This window comes from Trachemys scripta, chromosome 8 (assembly GCF_013100865.1).
Source record: "Trachemys scripta elegans isolate TJP31775 chromosome 8, CAS_Tse_1.0, whole genome shotgun sequence".
Lineage (NCBI taxonomy): Eukaryota > Metazoa > Chordata > Testudines > Emydidae > Trachemys > Trachemys scripta.
The window spans coordinates 50,206,609-50,227,132 of record NC_048305.1 but is presented as its reverse complement, the minus strand read 5'-3'; the positions used below and the strand labels follow the sequence as shown (position 1 = coordinate 50,227,132).

Below are 20,524 nucleotides of genomic sequence, written 5' to 3'. Positions count from 1 at the left end.
GGAGCAAGTGTCTCTGGTCAGTTCTTTTTCCTTAGTGAACTTCCTACTGATGAAGTGTGTTGAGTCCCCAGCCCTAGGACTGAAGGGCTCTACACATACACAGAACAAGGGCAGCAGCCAGGAAATCTCCACATTCTGCCCCATAAACAGATCTCAGACCCCTTTTGGAGGCACCTCACGAGCCCTGCTCTACACCAGCAGAATTGCCTGTTGTTGACAATACTCAACAACAGGTTCAGCTGCACACAGTTTAGCTGCTAGCACAGATCAGGACAGTCATGCACGGCACCAGGAAACCATAGTTAAGAAGTGCTGGAAGGAGACATTGGCTCGGTCCAGATTTCCTGACCAGCATTTGCCTTGCTCTACATTTGCAGTGGCTGAACACATAACTGTCAGTGGGTTTTTCTAGTGTAGACTAGGCCTGAGAGAGCAGTTCATGGCCCAGCCATCCCTTTGGCCTCTCTGCTTAGGCTGCCAGGTATGGGGGTGGGTTATGAGATATGGACATTTGTCCTCTGGGAACTGGACTGAGACCCACCAAGTCATCTCAAATCAGATCACAACTTCTGGTCCCTTCTACCTTGCCCAGATTCTAGCTGGCAACCCAGAGGTGAAAAGCTCTATAACCCCATCCTCATCCTCTTTAGCCATCCAGAAACCAATGGCTTTCCGTGTCATGTAAACGGTGACACACCGAGATCTGGCAATGCTTGCTGAGTGTTAATTGCTGCTAATGAGCTGTTGCTGCTTTTTCCCCCCAAGAGGATCAGTTAGAACAGCACACCAACACAGTAAGCTATGCGTCTGCAGCAAATCAAAGCAAGTTTATGGATAACTCTGGCACTGCACTGTAATAACTTCTTACAAATGCTTTTAATCAGGATCAGAAGAGAAAAGGGCAGAGAGAAAACAGCTTTCCTGGCAGTGTTTGTTTTGGTTACTCACCACTACAATGAACAGACAAGCAACACACCCTTAAAGGCCTTCTAAACCTATGCAAGGCAGATGGCTGGCTGGCTTGGGGAGCTGCTGGACTAGTGGAAAAATGTCTAGTGCAGAATAACTTCAGATAGCATTACTTTTAGAGGTGTTCGTTGGCTGCGACTTTCAATTATTAAAAAGATTTTGCTGACTTTAAATGACTTTTCAATGTGTTTTAAATCTGAAGTAGGCAGGTGCTGAATTGACATCCCTGGAGGAGAAGTCTTCTTTTCACCCAGTGTGAAATTCACCTCTGTGCAGAGGATATGACAAAAGCCATAGCTAACAACTGAGACCCACTGGCCCTCTGTATTGTCCCCTGCACAGAACAGGGACAGCATGGGAAACCAAAGTACAAGCTTCTTCCACACTGCTCTGCCAATGTCCTCAATCTCATGGTGAGTCTCTAGCATTTACCCAAAGTACATGCTGGATTCTGCTAACCAAGGGTCCATAAGCAGAACTTTGGTGTGTAAGTAAGAACAGGAATTACCTGACCAGATCAGACCTGTGCTCCATTTAGCCCAGTCTCCTCCCTCTGACCAGGAAGGTGCAAACAACCCTGAAATAGACAGTCATGGCACAACCCGCCCATAGGGAAAGCCCCTCTCAGATCTCATCAGTTAGTGGCTGACTTGTGCCATTCAGCATGAGGGGTTTTACTTCTTTTTTTTTTTTTTTTTTTTAATTTATCGTACCTGATGCAACTTTGGATGTTTTCATTATTTCTATAAATGCCCAATCATTTTTTGACTCCTGCTAAACTCTTGGCCTCAAGAACATCTTGTGACAGGGAGTTCCATAGGCTAATCATGCATTGGGTAAAAAAGGGCAAATTTCCTTTTATCGACTTTATAGAGGCTTAGATTTGTAAGGCCAAAAGAGCCCATTACAAACACAGTCTGACCCCCTGCATCACACGAGCCACAGAACCTCACCTTGACAGTCCTGTATTAAGCAGGACAGTTTGTGGCTGAATTAGGTTCTATCATTTCAGAAGAGCCATCTGTTGCCTTTCAATTTCATTGGAGGTCTCCTGGGTCTTGTATTATGAGACAGGGTAAAACAGGAGCACCTCATTCACCTCTTCTGTAAACATTCATCATTTTACATATCTCTATCATGTCCCTTCTCTACAGTTAACCCAGACTCTTACCTGGGTTTCAGCCTTAACCCCCCCCCCCCACCACCACCACCACCCTTCCTGGTGCTTGAAACCCAAGCTAACATACCTAGCTGGCTGTGTGGATCGGAGACCAAGAGCCTCTTTAACTTGAGAAGGAACCTGCCTGCTTTGCAGTGAGGATGCACTCAAGTGCTGGTAGTCCTCCAATGCCCTTCACACAATTCCCCCTAAAGGGCAGACAAGTTCCCCCACAATCTGCATGACCAAACAGAAAAGAATCCTAGAGCGTCACACCGCAAAGAACCCTGGTCTACATCCCCAACACATATGAGTACAGCAGCCGCGAGTCCCCAGTCACATGGGTAGGGTTTGCAGTGTGGCTGCTCACACCCAGACTAAGCTAACCAGGTGAACAGATCTGGGTGCCGAGTTAACTGTGCCATGCAGACATAGCCTTATTTGTCTCCTCTTTCAACAGAGCCATCCCCACCTTCTCAATCTCTTCTCCCAAGGAAGTCTTCCAAGTTTATGATAATTCTTGCTGCCCATCGCTTAACCCTCTCTATTTCTGCTAGATCTTTTCCAGAGAAGGTGACCAAAATGGAACCCAGTATTCCAGGTAAAGGCATATCATTGATTTATATAGTGACATACACTGCTTTCAGTATTATTTTCTACCCTAAAAATCTATCCATCCTAAGACTTTGCTTTTTCGACCATTACTGCACACTAAATAAAGGTTTTAATTGAGCTGCCCACTATGACACAAACGTCTTCTTGAGTGGTCACAATTAATTTAGATTCCAGCGATGGGTTCAAAGTATTCCTTGCAATATGCATTACCCGTATTTGTCAATACTGATTTTCATTGGAAAATGAAACATGTTGCCCACTCCCCTAGCTTTGTTAGGCCCCTCTGACTTCCTCTGAGTTTATGCTAATCTCGACTGCCTTAAAATAATTTAATTTTGCATTACTTAAAAGATAGCAGATAGAAAAATAATGCATGGGGGATTTGAGGGCAGCAGATCTTAGCGTGTCTGTGTTTCCTTACAACAAAAAAATAAAACCTGCATGTATAGAATGGGCCGTCAGAGAAGTGAAGTTCTAAACAGGCTTCCAAGGGGAGCAATGGGGGCAAAAAACATAACTGGCTTCAAGACTGATCTTAATAAATTTATAAAGGTGATGGTATGATGAGACCACCTACAATGGCATGTAGCCAATCTGCAATTGCTAGTATCAAATATCTCCAACAGCCAGATATGGGACACTAGATGGAGAGGTCTCTGATTGACTACAGAGAATTCATTCATAGGTGTCTGGCTGGCAGGTCTTGCCCATGTGCTCAGGGTCTAATAGGTTGCCACATTTGGGGTCGAGAAGGAATTTTCCCCTGGGTCAGAGTGGCAGAGACCCTGGGGGGTTTTCCCCTTCCTCTGCAGCATGGGGCACAGGTCACTTGCTGGCTTAAACTAGTGTAAATGATGAATTCTCTGTAACTTGAAGTCTTTCAGTCAAAATTTGAGGACTTCAGTAACTCAGCCAGAGGTTATGAGTTTGTTTCAGTAGTGGTGGGCAAGGTTCTGTGGCCTGCGATGTGCAAGAGGTCAGACTAGATGATCATGATGGTCCCTTCTGGCCTTAAAGTCGATCAGACCACACAATTTTTGCTCCTCTCCCAAGAAAGATAAAAGCACCAGAGCAGTTTGAAATGTTCACAACAAAACCACAAACCACGCAAAGTTCCCTTGGTTTGGAGAGTCATTACAAACTTGAAGCTCCCATCAGAAAAACAAGCAAATCTTAGCAGAGATCTGGGGCTAGTGTCCAACAAACCAGAGTGATTTAGGCTTTGGCATCAAGCAGGAATCATGGTGTCAACATGAAATCAGGAAAAAACTGCTGTGATTTCGACAGAGTTTGGCTATGAAATTTTGGGTTCGTTCATACCTGAAACTCCAAGTGCAAAGCTCGGGGGGGCCTGGGGCAACAGGTTGGTATAATTTTTGGCGGTGCCCAGAACGGGTACAAGTCCGGCCCCCCCACCACACACACACCTGACTAAGACTCTGGGAGGGAGTTTGGGTGCTGGAGGGGGTTTGGGGTTCATGCTCTGGGAGGAAGTTTGGGTGCGGGCTCTGGGATGGTGTTTGAGTGCTGGGTGCAGGCTATGAGCTGGGGCAGGGGGTTTGGGCTTCTGGGTGCAGGAGGGGACTTGGGTGCTTGGTGCAGGCTCTGGGCTGGGGTGTGGGAGTGGATGCGGGGCATGGGGCTGGGTCAGGGATGAGGAGTTTGGGGTGCAGCAGGCTCAGATGGGGGGCCAGAAAGGACTCCCCCCAGCCCTCTCCCCACCAGCAGCAGCAAGATCTGTGGGAGAGGGGGCCACACCCGGCCCAGCACTCTCCCAAGCCCTCCCAGGCTGCTGTTCGGGAGGTCCAGCCAGGATAAGCCCCTCCAGACTTGACCCGGAGTCGCCTGCCGGCTCCATGCTCCTCCTCTCCCCATCAGGCACAGCAGCCGCCTCAGCCTGCCCCTGGCGCTGCTCCCTTGTAGCCGGCAGTGGGCAGGCAGGGACGCTCGGGGGAGGCGCGTGAGGGAAGCAGGCGGGGCCGGGGGACGCTCGGGGGAGGCACGCAGGGGGCGGCAGGTGCGGACGGGAGAGAGACCTGGCCCTGAACATTGGTGGAGCCAGGTCCCCTGGGCCCTGAATTTGCTGGAGCCTGGGCACCACGGGTCCATATAACTCACCGCCCCTGCGGGGGGTATTGATCACTGCAGAGTGAGACTGAAGCACAGGTTTACATGCAACCCAGGGAAGCCAAACTAACAAGCTGGGCATGGTAGTAGGCAAATATTAGGTGTGGAGGCTGTTATTCTGAATTTTAGATATCTATGCAAGTTAAAGTTCTCTGCAAAGCTGCCAGCATTGCCCTCTGTGTCACAGATTTTGGGCCAGCCGTGCGTCTGTGCTAACGCTGTATGGCAGTAGCCAGCGATGGAACAACTGCTCAGCTGGAGTGAAACCAACAATGGCCTTTCTGCTCAACCCTCCCTCCCTCAGGGCCAGATGGTGGTGTCCATGCTCCAGCCCTGCCGAGGGGACGGTGCAGACCTGCAGGGCCCCAGGCAGACTGTCCAAGATGGAGCAGCATGCTGCCCAAGCCCCGCTCTGTAAGCAACTGCTGCCGTGTGTGACAGATATGACAATATCCTGGACACCCTATGCTGCAGTAAGTCTCTTACGAGTTCACTGTATTCAAAATGCAAAAGTTTACGTACTCTTGAGGGATTGTATGCATTTCCATGGGGAAGGGTGATCGCAGCATCTTCAGGGGGGTGGCTAGGCAAATTCAGACAGGCTGTAACACCTCCAGAGAGGCTCACATATACTGGTTCAAACTGGGTTCTCCAGGGACCAACAGACAAAGAAAGGACGTTTGGACAAACTGCCTCAGTTTAAACTGACTCGGGGCTTTCATTCTGAGCCAGCAAATGGGCAGGACCTTCTGTCCAAGGAGGGCCCCAATCCTTAGGGAAGGGCTGGCAGGACTTTGGTCCCTGGATGCCCCCTAAGACTGAGGGGCTTGTTTTGAGGTGCAGTTGGGATGAACTTGTGAGTCTGAGTGGGGTTTGAAGGACTAATCACCAGCCAGATCCCGTGTGGGGACTGGGACAGAGGGTGATCTCTGGTGAGCTTAGTAGCAGGCAGGCATTGAATTAAATACGTTTTCTCTGGAGTGCTTTTACCGTAGGACTCAAAGAGCGTGCTTAGACAGAGCAGTGTGGGAACTCAACGGGGACAGTGGCACTGTGTACTGTCTCGCAGGACAGAAGGGAAGCAGGCCTGCTTAGCCAGGCTGTCTTTTGTGGGGGATATCACAGCAGAGTCAGGGAACTGAGCAGGCTGAAAGCACCCCACTCAGGAGGGAAAGAGCCACATGTCACCACCCAAGAGAGGTGATGGCTGAGGAGTCTGGAGCCTAGAGCAGGTGCCCTTGCTGGACCATAGAAGGGGAATACAGGTGCAGTTGCCTTGAACTGTGACACCATAGCCCTGCCTCCTCCCCACCCCAGCCTGCCTCCCTTTCTGTCTGTACTTGTCAGAGCAGATATCAAGCAGTCCCTGTGCTGCCCAGACTACAGGTAATGCAGAGCTAGGGTAAAGGTTCTTGTGTGCCCCTACACATGGGCTGCTCCCAGTATGCCATAGCACAGGAGAGAATGGGCAGGTGGCTGATACATTAGCCCCTCTGCCAAATGGCACCAGCTTGTATCAATCCCAGGCTGGCTTCTTGCCCCTGGGTGCAGAGACATACATGGAACACACACTGGCCTACGATTGTTACCATCCAGGAGGGAGCTCTTCCAGTGGCAACTGGCAAGTTCTCTTGGTTCCTTAGGGGGTCTTTTTATTTACACGCAGCTGTGCTAGTGAGCAGACTGCGCAAGGCCGGCCTTGGGAGAGGGTCATGGTCCCAGGCGAGCAATGCATCCACCACCTCCACTCTCCAACTGCTAGCTACACCTCCCCGCCTCCGGACTAGAGCCAGCTGCACATGTGCTGACAGAACTGTTCTCCCTCAGAAACCGCTGATTGGATTAAATCAAAGCCTTTCCCAGGAACGGCCCGATTTTGTCAATATTTTCAACGGGAAATTATCAAAACGTTTCATTTCAACGGTCTCATTTCAACTTTTGTGTTATATTACAATACCAAAGTCACAATTTTTCAATTCATATAACATAATAATTAAAATGATAAGATTGAAGCAAAACATTCCATGTCACTAAAAATTCCAAGTTGCAACTTTTCATCCTGATTTGGGACAAAACGAAACGCTGAAGTCTCTGAAATTCCCACAAGATGGAAATTTTGGAGTTTGGGGTTTTTGCCAGCTCTACTAGAGGTTCTGATATCTCTGAAATAAACTCTTTGGCCTCGAGATTCTCAGATAGTGTAAATCAGCTGCAATGGTTTACACCAGGATCTTGCCCTTTGTCTCTTGCAATCATGGGACTAAAAGACTCTGTCCAGATATAAGCACAAGTTTCCCATTTTACTGCTTTCTCTTGGTTGTTCATTTTATTTTTATTCCGGTTCTCCCCTCACCGACCCCCACATTAGGCAAATCCCTCTTTAAGTTCCCACAACACCCCCTCTCCTCATAAATTTTCACGTACAGTATTTTAGGGCCAAAATCCTGAAGACCTGAATGAGTGGGAGTTTTGCCTAAGAAAAATTTCTTGGGCTAAATTCTCTACTCATGTACATTAAGAATGGTCATATTGGATCAGACCAATGGTCCATCTAGCCCAGTATCCTGTCTTCTGACAGTGGCCAATGCCAGGTGCTTCAGAGGGAATGAACAGAACAGGGCAATTATTGAGTGAACTATCCCCTCATATCCAGTATCAGCTTCTGGCAATTGGAGGTTTAGGGACACCCAGAGCATGGGGCTGCGTCCCTGACCATCTTGGCTAATAGCCATTGATGGACCTATCCTCCAAGAACTCATTTAATTCTTTTTTAACCCAGTTATACTTTTGGCCTTCACAACATCCCTGGAAACGAGTTCCACAGGTTGACTGTGTGTTGTGTGAAATAGTACTTCCTTATGTTTGTTGTAAACCTATTGTTGATTAATTTAATGGATGACCCCTGGTTCTTGTGTTATGTGAAGGGTTAAATAACACTTCCCAATTTGCTTTCTCCATATCACTCACAAATTTATAGACCTCTATCATACCCCCCTGAGTCACATGTTATCTAAGCTGAGCTGTCCCAGACTTTTTAATCTCTCCTCCATACAGAAGCTGTTCCATATCCCTAATAATTTTTGTTACCCTTTGTGACTGGGGCACAGGGACTCCTGCCTAATGTTTAGCACGTACAGCAGCAGTCACCCCAATGGGTGCAGTCTGCGGAGGGGAGGGACGACCCCACCTAGTGACTACAGTTTGCGGGGCAGCAAAATCACCTATCTAGTGAGGTGCAGGGACGGGGAGGGGAACCCGGGCCCTCCCACTCCACCAGGTTCCAACCCAGGGCCCTGGGAGGCTGGTTCAGCTGCTCACCTGTCTCCCTCTCTGGCGTCAGCCTCAAGTCAGCTTCCCTGAGTCACTTCCTACCTCAGTCTGCGCCCCATCTGGCCACCATCCTTCCCTGGGGAACGTCGCTTTCTGTGCTTCCAGCTCCAGTCTCAGTTGCTCCTCTGCTCCCCAGATCTGTGCAGGTTCAGTTCTGGTCCTCTCCTGGAGCTCCCAGGGAACGTCATCCTCCTTAGCTTGCCAGCCCCAGACTGAGCTGCCTGGCTGGCTTTAAAACCATGCCTCCAATTCGGGCATGCTCAGCAAGGGCAGAGGGGCGGAGTCTCCTTAGCCCAGAGCTGCTCCTTATTCTCCTCCTGTCCGGTGAGGGGTTTATATACCCTGTCACATCCTTCTCTGTACTTTTCCAATTCCAATATATCTTTTTTTGAGATGGGGCCACCAGAACTGCATGCAGTATTCAAGGTGTGGGCGTACCATGGATTTATATAGTAGTATTATGATATTTTCTGTCTTATTAACTATCCCTTTCCTAATGATTCCCAATATTCTGTTAGCTTTTTCGACTGCCGCTGCAGATACTGAGCAGATATTTTCAGAGAACTATCCCCAGTGACTCCAGGATCTCTTTCTTGAGTGGTAAAACTAATTTAGACACCATCATTTTGTATGTATAGTTGGGATTATTTTTTCTAATGTGCATGATTTTGCACTTATCAACACTGAATTTCATCTGCCATTTTGTTGTCCACATTGAAGTCAATGGACAAGCAATGGAACTGCACCAATTTATACCAGCAAAAAATTGGCCTCTCTTATTTAAGATAGACCCTTTCTCCTCAAACACTCAAAGCACTTCATTAATGACACATAAATAACAAGAATCAATTCACCACCACCCCATTACACACAGTAAAATGCAGCCACCTCTGGGGATAGAACACTGTTGGACAGCACGCGGCAACACTACACAGCAGCCAAGAACATGAAGTGAACCATGTGAAACTGTAAAAGGAATTTCGGTTGGCAGAACTATTGTCCACTTTGGCATTTAAATGGGACATGAGATTTATCTTCCCAGCTCTTGGGAAAAATGCCCGGGGATTTTTAGTGGCCTCAAGTGGCCACAGCCTCACATAAATGGGTTAGTGCTTGGAAAGCACTTGGAAAATGTAAAGACCTAGAGACACGGCACAGTGAATATTATTGCCACCTGAGTGATTGCAGTGGCAGGAAGAACGTCTCATGACAGGGAGCTCTAACACAATTCCAGCTGTATTACTCAGACAGTAGCCAGGTGGGAGCATGACCATTTGACAGACAGCTCTTCCATTTTCACTAGTATTTCCTCAGCCCGTCCAAATAAGTGCAAGAAACATTCAAGGAGTCTAGGAAGGAAAACCAAAGGCCAGCAGCGTCTGGTCTCTCTACCCCTCACTCATCTCACACCCATCAGCCCTTCGCTGCCTGTCTTCCCCCATTTCCACTTCCCTTTGCCTTCCTCTACGCCTCTGGCTGCCTCTCTCTCCCACTCAGCAGAGCCCATTTAAAACTCACATGAGTTCCAGTCACCTTCACAGTCCTCTTTCATTCCTCCTTCTCCCGAGGGTGTCAAAACAAAACTCATGAAACACAAACCTTCTGCAATTCCAAACAAACCCATAGTCCTGCGTCAATACCAGCTCTGTACAGTTTCTGTTTCCTTGGCTTCCCTAGCCTTGCTGCCCCTCAGAGCACGCACATCCCCACCCCTCCCCTGCAGCTCCTTGCTGCCCTTTATTTTCAGTTACCCAAAACCTCCCCAGTGAGGCTTAGCACGTAATCAGCGCTGGCTCGGCCCCAGGCTCTCCAGCCCCTTGTAGGGACGTGAGTCGCGGATCCCTAGAAGTCCATGTTGCAACTTTTCCCACCAGGTTCTGCTACTTCACCTGCTTGTCTTGGCCACTGGCAACTTCCACTCACAGCATTCCACCCGCTTAGAGAGATTCCTCCCTCCAGAATCACTGAGACCTGCTACATCCCTTCCCCAGGAGCATCTCAGTGAGCGCCCGATGCAACGGAAAGCCAGCCAGACCGAGGCAGAGAGAGAGGAGGAGGTTCGCTCTGATGTGAAGAAAGAAAGCACGACATGTCCTTCCAATCACAATCCAAAAGGCACCTTTGGCATAGCCCCGATGGCTGGAATGAAACTGGGCAGCCCATTTCCCTTCTGGGCCACAGACTTCCCTGGGCTCAGCTCCCAACTGACAGAAAGCCTGGGAAGGAAGCAGGATGCTTTTGTTTGCTGACTCAGGGAGATCTGTGCGAGCGCCTGTCTCCTCCCTTCACCCACCCAGCGGCATAGGCTGCATGGATTCTCGATGCCACATCCATCTCCAACAGCGGCACCATCTGCCTGTCTCTTGGGAGGCAGTGGGTAGTGCCCCTCCTCTAGCAGGAAATCCCAGTGCTCCCTGTGCACAGGGGTTAGCTTGGAATGAGCAGGCTTGTCTCTGGCCCCAGTGATCCCATCCATGCCAGTGTCGGTATGGATACAATTAAGAGGTTCAAAAGCAACTTGGTGAGTTGGGTGCTCAAACTAGGACACCCAAAAGGGGCCTGATTTGTAGAGAGCAGATAATCCATATCCCCTTTCGAGTGTCTCCAGCCAGGCCTCAAGAAGCATAGGCCCCCCAAACCACTGGGCACTTTTGCAAACATAGGTCATATCAATACAAGGATGCAGGGCTGGGTTCTCCACCATCTCGCCTCTTGCGAAGTCAATGATCCCATGCAGACGTGGTGTGGCATGTGGACGATGGTAGTGTTTTAAGTCCATTTTGCACAACTGTGATTGACAACAGCAATGGCAGGGCAGTGAGAACCAGGCCCACAACGTACACTCCCCCCCACCCCATTTTCATCAGCAGAATGGGGTTTGCTCCCTCTTGTGCTCAGATCCTGTGACACACACACACACACACCATGAGAGGGGTAGGGATTGCTGCCCTGCACGCAAGGCCAAAGAGGGACCATGCCCCTTAGCACTGTGCATAGTTCTCCCTCGTGCCTGCTCAGCTGTCTCCCCCTGACCCAACAGCTCCCTTTAGTGGTACAGAGTGTGCCCAGAGGGCGAGGCTGGGTGACTGGCTCCTGGGATGATGCACATTGTTTCTTCACCCTGGGGAAGGTGATGCAGCCTAGGGCTGTGCAGTGTCTCAGGGCCAGGAGCCACGCCCCCCTTTCTGGGAATGCAGACCCTGCTCGGCACACTGCTGGCTCAAGGCAAACAATTAATAACAATACCTGCAGTAATGATTAATGGCAACTGTTCCCTCGCTGGCACAGCACTGAATGCCCCGCGGAGACAGCTGGAAAGAGACACCTGTACAGTGTGATTGATGGTGTTGAACTTAACAGCTGGGCTGCCAGGAAGAGGTGGGGGAGGGCTGCCATGAGCACAGAGCTGCAATGGGGCCATGGGGCATCTGCATGGACAGCCCTGGCGTCATGGGTACCCAGGATCTGTGCGATCCCCAGCGATGTGCACGGCTTGGGGGTGGGTCCCCCAGCCTTTTGCACAAGAGGGAGCAAACCCCATTCCCTGATGAAAACGTAGGGGATGGTCTGCATGACTCCTTCTGGAGGCAAGGTGGGTGTTACGCTGGCAAACCAGGTGCCAGCAAATGCCCAAGTCTCCAGGTCTCCACTGAACACTGACAAATGCATAGCTGGGATCAGTCTGGCTCACCTGTGTGTTGGTGGTGTTAAAATGGGTATTGGAATTATAAGAATATGTTTAATGTTTAGACTTGATTGGATGCTGGGGAGTTGCCACCTGCAGTAATCTCCCTTATAACCTCTGGATCCCATAACCATAATATTGGACTGGTTGTAGTGTGAGCCTCTGTGTAAACCACTAGACAGGAGCAAGACATTCAGTAGCATGAGCTGCTGGTCTCCACAGAAAGTGCTCTGTCCTGTCCAACAGGAAAGGTCCATCGACACCAGATGAACTATTGTGGGAGGTTAAAAAGAACAAAATACACTGGTTGTTCTGCCCTTCCCCACACGAAGACAAGTCATGCAAATGGATTCCTCCCTTCAGCTGAGTTTGCAGTTCAATGTGCATGGCAGGAGGGGGATAAAAACCCCAAACAGAAGGAAGTGAGGATCCCTATGCTGCTTGGACTCTGAGGGGCAAGTTTGCTAGGTATAAGCAAGAGATCTCCAGTACTTAGCCCTAGGTAACCCAAAGGGTCATACAGAGATTGCTTATTATAGAAGCTTCTATTATTTTTTGAAACTTAAGATTGTAACTCATTTTTGTATGTACGCTTACCTGCTTTAACCCTATAAAAAACTCCTGATTCCTTTTCTTGCTTAATAAATCTGTATGTTCTTTATTATAGCGCTCTCTTTGGTGTAAGATCTAAGGTGCAAGTGACCTGGGGTAAGGAACTGGGAGTCACCTGAACATTGCTGTAATTATTAATGTCAGGGACCATCTATCATAAAGATAAGCTTTCCTCAGGGGCAAGCCAGATGGGCATACTCACAGGGACTGTCGTGATTCCATGTTTAGGTTGTCATAGTACCTGAGGAGCGTACACCTGATGAGTAGTTGGTGAAATCTAAGTATAAAACTCAGAGTCTATTAGGGGTTTGTGCCCTGGTCCCTAACCATTTGCCCTGAGGTTTGTACCCACTCTCTTGAGTCATTGCAGGCAAGGTTACAGTGGTGCTAGAGGTGCACAAGGGCTGGGCCAAGAGATCTGCCACCTTGTACAGTTTGCAGGCAGGAAACCTGCCCTTAGAGGCCCCTTGAGATTCACAGGAGGTGGGCTCTCTCTTCCCTACAGCATGGGACAGGGCATTTCAGGGGGATCTCTCCAGATGTTTCCATATTATGGAATTTATTTGTGTGATTCCCATCTTTTCTGCAGAGCTCTGAAATCCTGACGAGTTGCAGCTCCTTCTTTTTATGAATCCCTCCCCCCCAACCTTTTATTTTTGTTTGTATCTTGCATTGAGATAGTGTGGGTCTTTTAACAACATTGAAAGGGTACTGATGGAGAAGTGTTTGCAGTATGCACACCAGCTCTCTGGAATACCACAATTACTCGCATAGACCCGAATGGACAGATTCACTGGTGCGCTCTGGCTTCTTGGTACCATGCTGACATGGCAAAGCAGCAGTGAACTTGGCTCAACTGCAGCGATGCCAAGTCGCTGGAGGGCAATGGTGAATCCAATTCAGAGATTTTTACACCAAATGAGTTCTATAGCCTGATGCTAAATTTGTTTCATCTCTGCTCACCTGGTCTCTGATCCTAGTTATGTAAAAATGAAATGAATTTCCTAGTTCCTATTGGATGTTTGTCCATCGAAAAAAACAACCACTGTGAATTTGGCAAATGGCAGGAGCTCCTCAGACCAGGCCCAGGACTGGAATAGCAGGGGCTACAGATGAGGGCTAAGGTATGCTGAGAGAGAGATGTAAAGCCGGCACTAGGCCTAAGCAGACTAAGTGATTGCTTAGGGCCCTGAGCAGTGCAAGGGGGCCCCCTATTTGCTTTTGATTATAAGAACATGTCTGCACCAGAAGACGTGGACGTGAGAATAGAACAGCAGGGAGTATTGGCGGTCTGGACAGAGGTGCGCTGGCAGAGCCGTGTGTATGGGGAGCCCAGCACTGGACCAGCAGAGCTATTGCCAGGCCTGCACACAGGTGCCCTGATAGAGCTGTGTGGGAGCCTACACCGCCCATGAGCCTCCCCACGCCCTTGCCTACCGTTGGGGCGAGTCTGGGTCGAAGCAGGTCCTCCGGACATCAGCCACCTCAGGGTCGCAGCAGTCACCATCATCGAAGTCGTCCAGCATGTTGTTGCATTCCATGTGGCAGACGCCATCCCGTCTCTTCCAGGAGTAACAGCGCCCCTGCAGGCGGCAGTCGCCCCCGTCGTAGCCGGTCAGTGGGTGTTCGCACTCAGCGTCGCAGTGGTCGTTACCGATCTTGCTGGGCTCGCAGTTGACCAGGATGGTGCGGTGACGCAGGGAGGAGTTGTGCACCTCGTGCAGGCTCAGCTGCCAGCTGATGTTGTAGCGGGCGAAGGCCTCGCTCAAGGCCTGGTGCTGGTGTGCCACCTGCTCCCGGCTGACTGTGGGGTGGAGCCCCTGGTCGTCGTGGATGTTGACCACCCGATACCGCACCACCTTCTCGCTGCGCAGTGGCCAGTGCCCGTTGTAGTGGGAGATCAGCTCCACATTGTCGCAGGCTGTTTGCCCGCAGGTGGGGGGCGCCAGTGGAGACAGCAGCTCAGGCTCCGGCACATGGAGGGACTCGAGCAGCGGGTAACCCCCGTCCTTGAAGGCCACCCACTGCTCCTCCAGGCGGGTGAAGCCAGCCCCAAGCACCATGGCAGCTTCTGCACCCTCGCTCTTCCGTAAGAAGCCACGCTGCAGCCTGGCCTGGTGCAGAGCCACGCTCCAGAGTGCCAGCAACGCCAGGTGCCCGCGGAAGTTGTGCCCATCCTCGGAGCTGTCCCCTCCCAGAATCAAGCTGCGGCACGAGGCCATGAAGGGACTATGCAGGGCGCCGGCCTGCCAGTCACTGTTGCCCACCCGTACCCCGTCCAGGTAGAGTGTCATCCACTGCCCGTCGTACGTGGCGGCCACGTGAGTCCAGGTGTTGAGCTGATAGCGGCGGTAGCCAGACACCACAGTGGCTCTCCTCATCCGGTCTGTCCTGAGCGAGAAGAAGAAGCGGGCATCTTTCCTCCCTGGGCGCTGCAGCGTGCGAATGCCCAGCGCCCAGCCCTTGTCGCTGGCCGTGTGGGAGCAATTGTCAAACACACCTGCAGGGGGCAGGAGAGAGCAGAGAAGGGACTCATAAAATGTAAAGCAAGGGACACGAAAGACTGTGACAGGAAAGCATCCAGGCCAAGAGACAGGAGAGCTGGGACTCCTGCTGCTATGCCCCACAGGTTCAGAGGCAGGGGGAGGAGGATCTGGTGGAACCTGCAGAACCTCTTAAACCTTCACTCTGCTGCTGAGCTAAAGGATGCTCTGGGGCCTGCTATGGGAACCAGAGGGCTCCAAGCAAGGAGAGTGCTTCCAAGGGCCATGCGCTACGCTTCCTTGACACAAGGCCCTGAACGAGTGCGAGCGCCCACACCTGGCACTGTCACAGAGCTGCTGCCACTAGAGTCATAACTTTTGTTGACAGAGCACTGTGGGCTGGAATTAGGGTGACCAGATGTCCCGATTTTATAGGGACAGTCCCGAATTTTGGGTCTTTTTCTTATATAGGCGCCTATTACCCCCCACCCCCTGTCCCGATTTTTCACACTTGCTGTCTGGTCACCCTAGCTGGAATCTTGCACTGCTCGCCACAGCTGGGCCTGGCAGGCACTTCCTCGGAGACACTGCCTAACTGGCACACTAAAGCAATGGCCTAAGGACACTCTGCATTTCCTTGAAATTCATAGCTGCTACTGGCAAGATCGCTGCGGGAACCCGTGCAACCAGGTTGACTAGAGAACCTTCCACCAGTGGAATCCTCTGGCACTTCCCAGGCATGGGTGGTGCGTTTCATAGGCCAGGGGAGGCTAAGCCTCCCCAAACAGCCAGGCATGGCCCCACCCATGCTCCGCTCTGAGGCCCTGCCCACGCTGCTCCTCTTCCTGCCTTCGCTCAACCTCTCCCCCGAAGCTGGCGGGGACCGGGGTTGGAGCTAGGGTGGATGGGCTGGCAGGCTGTGACTCAGGGCGGCTGGGGCTGGGCTCCTCCAGCCATGGTGGGGAGCACGGGGCTCCAGCAGGGAAGGGGGGCAGAAGGGGCAAAGCTGGGGGCTAGTCTCCTCAAACATGCGATTCACACGCCGCCCACATTCCCAAGCCCTTAGCTGACCCAGAAAGCATTGCTGTCTCTCCGGGTAGGGAGGAGGTATCTAAAGCAGCAGCGCAGTCAGGAGAGCAACACCAGAAGCAATAACTCAAAACACATGTCATCTGTTTTTCTGTTGGGGGAAGGGGCAGGGAAGGGGAATCTTGGCCGGATTGAAAACACAAGCGTAAATGAACCTGATCTGAGTCAAGAGAACAGGCCGCCGGGTGCTCTGCTGGGTGCCACTACTGTCTGCAGAAGCAATTAGCAGGTGGAGGGACAGCGAGGGGAGGGAAGAGATGGATGGGAGAACAGGACGGAGAGTAAGCGAAGGGAGAAGGGAGGGAAGGAGAAAGCGTGAGAGGCGAGCGCGCGAGTGTGAGGCGAGCGAGGTGTTTTTGAGCAGCTCTCCGTACAGTGTTCCTCTGGGACGGGATTAGATGATTCGCTTTTTATCTGCAGGCCAAAGCTTTTAAGAATTAGAACACGGCAACCCCAAGCAAAATAGACTCCTCCAGGAATTGTTTCCCTAACAGCTTCTAGACAGATTTATAGCTTTCCTTTACGCTCTAGTTTTCTTCTCAGTCATGCACTCAGCACGGGTGGGCGAGGGTCAGAGAGGGAAAGGAAGGACTCATTCCCCCTCTCCAGACCTGGTACAGCACAGACAGGTGTGATGCAAGCCACCTATATGCCGCAGCAATGCACCTCAGCCCAGCTAGAGGGCAGCTGGCCGGGCAGGGCAGGTGAGTCTCCAAGTCTCCCATATTTTCCCCAGGTATAATTCATTTTCAGTGGGTTTGCACTAGTGGTGGGTTTGGCCTCAGGTCTCTTTGCACCTACCCTTACATGCATTTGGGGAAGGGGGGCAATTTTCAAAAGTGCATATGTGACCAATGCACCTAAATCCCATTGGCCGTCATTGAGACAGCCTCCTAAGGATGTACATCACTTTTGGAAATGGGCCTTGGGCTCCTAAGTCACTCAGGGCCAGATCTTTAAAGGTATGTACATGCCTAATGAAATTTTCAAAAGCCTCTAGGATCCTAACGTCCGTTAAAATTAATAGATGTCAGCGAAAATCCAGCTAGGAGCCTAAATACCTTCAAAAGCTGGGTCTTCGACATTGTGTAAACGTTACCCTTCATGTTTCAAAACCAGCTTAAGTTAAACTGCTGCAACTTTCTCTTGCAGACAGGGCCTTCAATCAGTGTTTAAAGAGATTTAGCTAAAGCAGTGCAAAGCCCTGCGTGGACACATTCAGTTCTGTATAAAGCAGGCCAATGTCAGTTTGGCTTAAACCAAGTCATAGTCTGTCTAATTTAGGGGTTTATACTGCTGCCCATCACCGGAGTATGAGAGTGTTACCTGTAATTAGCCTGGTTTACGCTGACATCAGTGTGTCCAATTTAACTAAATCGTTTTATTTAAAAATTACACCTTAAAATTAAGCCAGTGCCACTTTCTCATGTAGATAAGTTTGGCTGAGATTTTCCAAAGTGACTCGGGCCTCAGAAGGCATCAACGTGTGGGTGGCCAGTTTGAAATACCTTTCGAGAGAGTGGGTGCTCCACCTCACACCCCTTTTCAAGGGTCTCTAATGGGGCACATGAAATCTGAGGCACCCAGAATCACAGTTCCCTTTTTAAAATCTTGGCCCTCACCTAAGACCAACAGCTCACGGCAGCAAAATGGAATTCAAACTGTCTAGAAAACCCAGCAAACAGAAAAGCAACTGAGCCCTCCAACCCCTGTCTGGGGATCCCGCCTTGAAGGGAGAGTTCATGATAACTCTTCAACACCACTACCCTCCCTGCCTTCAGAGCCCCATGCCTTCCTGTTCACTACCGAGACACATCATTGCCAGATGTGGTGGCTCCATGCAGAGACATCAGACACTGCTAAGAGTACCTGCAATGCGTTATATACATGCCTTTCACACACACACCCTTTCCTCTTGTCACAACTCCAAGATGTCCTATGCTCCAATACCACTCCTGAGTTTGCCCTCTGTCTACACCTGGGGTACTTCTCAGTCTCCTGCCTCAACGCATCTCTCTCTGCTCCTGTACTACAGAGTGGCTCCCTTTTTGCTAAGGTCTTGTCTACACACAGACATTGCCCTGGATTAATGTAAATTGGTTTAGAAACAGATCAAGGCCTGGTCTATGCTAAGAAACTAGGTCAGTATAACTCCCTGAGCAACTCAGTTAAACCAACCTAACCCCGGGTGTAGACAGCGCTAGGTCGACAGGAGAATTCTCCCGTCAACCTAGCTGCGGCCTCTTGGGGAGGTGGATTACCTACGCCAATGGGAGGTAGCATCTTCAGTGAAGCGCTACAGCAGCACAGCTGCAGTGGTGCCGCCGTAGTGCTTTGTGTGTTGACAAGCTCTTAGTTAAACTGGCGTAAACCTGTGTTGACATACTTATATTGCCTTAAATCTGGCTTGTATCAATTTCCCTTTCACCTGTCAATTACCTTTAATTTGCAAGTGCAGGCCAAATCAATACAAGCCAGGTTTAAACTGATTTAAGAGGGTCCACATGCAAGGATGCATTGGCTCAACTAAACTGGTTTGTAGACCTGGCCTGAGACTTACTTACAACCAAAATTGTGCAAGCTTCTCTACACACAGACCAATGCATCTCAAGTTCCCAGCACCCTCTGCCATTGCAGTCCTGTCTTTCTGTCTATTGCATATCCGACCTGGCCATCACCCTGGTATCTAGGCATTATGTACACAAACGAAGGAGCAACAGTGATCTGGAAAGCTCATACTTTCTATCCCTCCACAGACATCACGGTTCTCCTCTTGCTTATGTTCCCTGGGGAAGTCGTAGCTGGGCGGTCTGTGGTCCTCTCTATTTCAGGGAGGCCTGTGCATGTGGAGATGTGGAGGAGGAGGAGGAGCCACTCATCCTGACCCTTTGGAATATGTTCAAGGAAAACAAGCAGACCCAGGTTAAGCAGACCCACTCATTCCTGCCAGGTCTCATAAACAAGCCAGCCTTGTGGTCAGCTATGCCAAAGGCTGCTAATACATCTCATATATGACATCAGCATGGATGTTCCTTGCATGTACAGGTCACCCGCTGCCATGCTAAAACCAGGCACGCCACCACTGCACTTCAATCCCGCCTTATAATACCTCTTGATAATCCAGGCCAGCAGCTCTGCCCTTGCACCTGACCTTCAGAGATTTCAGCAAAGGCAGGGCCAAGTTAAAGAGGAATTCTGACCCAAGTTTTGGAGGCGATGACATGGAGAATTACAGCTTAGAAAATAATCCACAGCAGCTGCCTGTTGTGGTGTTTTCAAGAACTGAGACAAAAAGAGAGGGGAGAAAAGGGGAACAGAGAACAAAAGCTGCTATTCGCATAACTGATAATCCGGGCTAATGCTAGACATGTGTCCCAGAGGAGACAGGAACTAGGACAAGGCATGTGTATTGGGCATTCCACAGTGGAAGGGACGAGGTGAAGTAGTAACGCCCTGGGAAGGCAGGAAAATAGAGCCCAGCCAAGACAGCAGAGTGCTGGGGACGCTACAAAAGAGGAAGAGAATAATCAATAGTCTCAAGAGCAGCAACGGGGAGAGAGCAGGATCCATGCTTAGATGCGAGGAATGAGGCATCTTCAACTCCTAGAGAAAGGTACTCTGGATAGGAGGAAAGCCTGAATGCCTCCACGGCAGAGAACAGCGCTTGCTAATGAAAGGTGGCTGTAGATGGGAGGGTTTTTTTGTTTGTTTGTTTTTTGCTTGGGGCGGCAAAAAAGCTGGAGCCGGCCCTGCAAATGCGATGGTGGAATCTTTTCCAGCTGCAAAATTAGAATGTAGCAAATATCTGAGCAGAGTAAGGGTGGTTGGGAAAAGTGTTCATGGGGACAGTGGAGAGTCAATAGGCAGGATGTTGAGTGACGCCTGGTAAAAGAAACCAGATCAGAACAGCAAGTGATAGTGGGATAGACCTTCCACACATGCTGGCAGTAAGCACTGATTTGAACCATCCCCTGTCAGGGGTCCAGCAAGTGCTCCCTCCCCCGCCCACCACCCAGCCATGAGTGAGTGGTGTCAGCATGGAACAAATAAAAAAAGAGGACCCTCCACAGGCCCTGGCCCCGCCCATTTCCCCACCCCTAGCCCCGCCCCAACTCTGCCCCTTCCCCACCCTAACTCCGCTCCCTCCTCCCTCCCACTCCCAGCCAAGCGGAAAGGGCTGCCCGAGCGCTACCGGCTTCACGGTTTGCCGGGCAGCCCCCAGACCCTGCGTCCCCGGCCGGCGCTTCCCCAGCACAGCTGGAGCCCGGGAGGGGAAGTGCCCAGCCAGGGGCGCAGGGTCTGGAGGCTGCCCGGCAAACTGTGAAGCCGGTAGCACTCGGGCTTTGGGCAGCCCCCTTGCCTCCGGACCCCGCACCCCCAGCCGGGCACTTCCCCTCCCAGGCTCCGGCGGCACAGGGTCCGGAGGTATGGGGGCTGCCCAAAGCCCGTAGCGCT

The 20,524-nt window shown here is 50.7% G+C and overlaps 1 protein-coding gene across 2 annotated transcripts in view; it reads right to left on the bottom strand.

Annotated features, from left to right (window-relative positions):
* The window catches only part of PAPPA2 (pappalysin 2), a 172,939-nt gene that overhangs the window by 145,950 nt on the left and 6,465 nt on the right, over window positions 1–20,524 (bottom strand). For both annotated transcript variants that reach the window (XM_034779976.1, XM_034779977.1), the window contains exon 2: window positions 13,935–14,997. In XM_034779976.1, coding sequence (XP_034635867.1) covers window positions 13,935–14,997 — 1,063 coding nt within the window. The remainder of the gene's footprint in view (window positions 1–13,934; window positions 14,998–20,524) is intronic.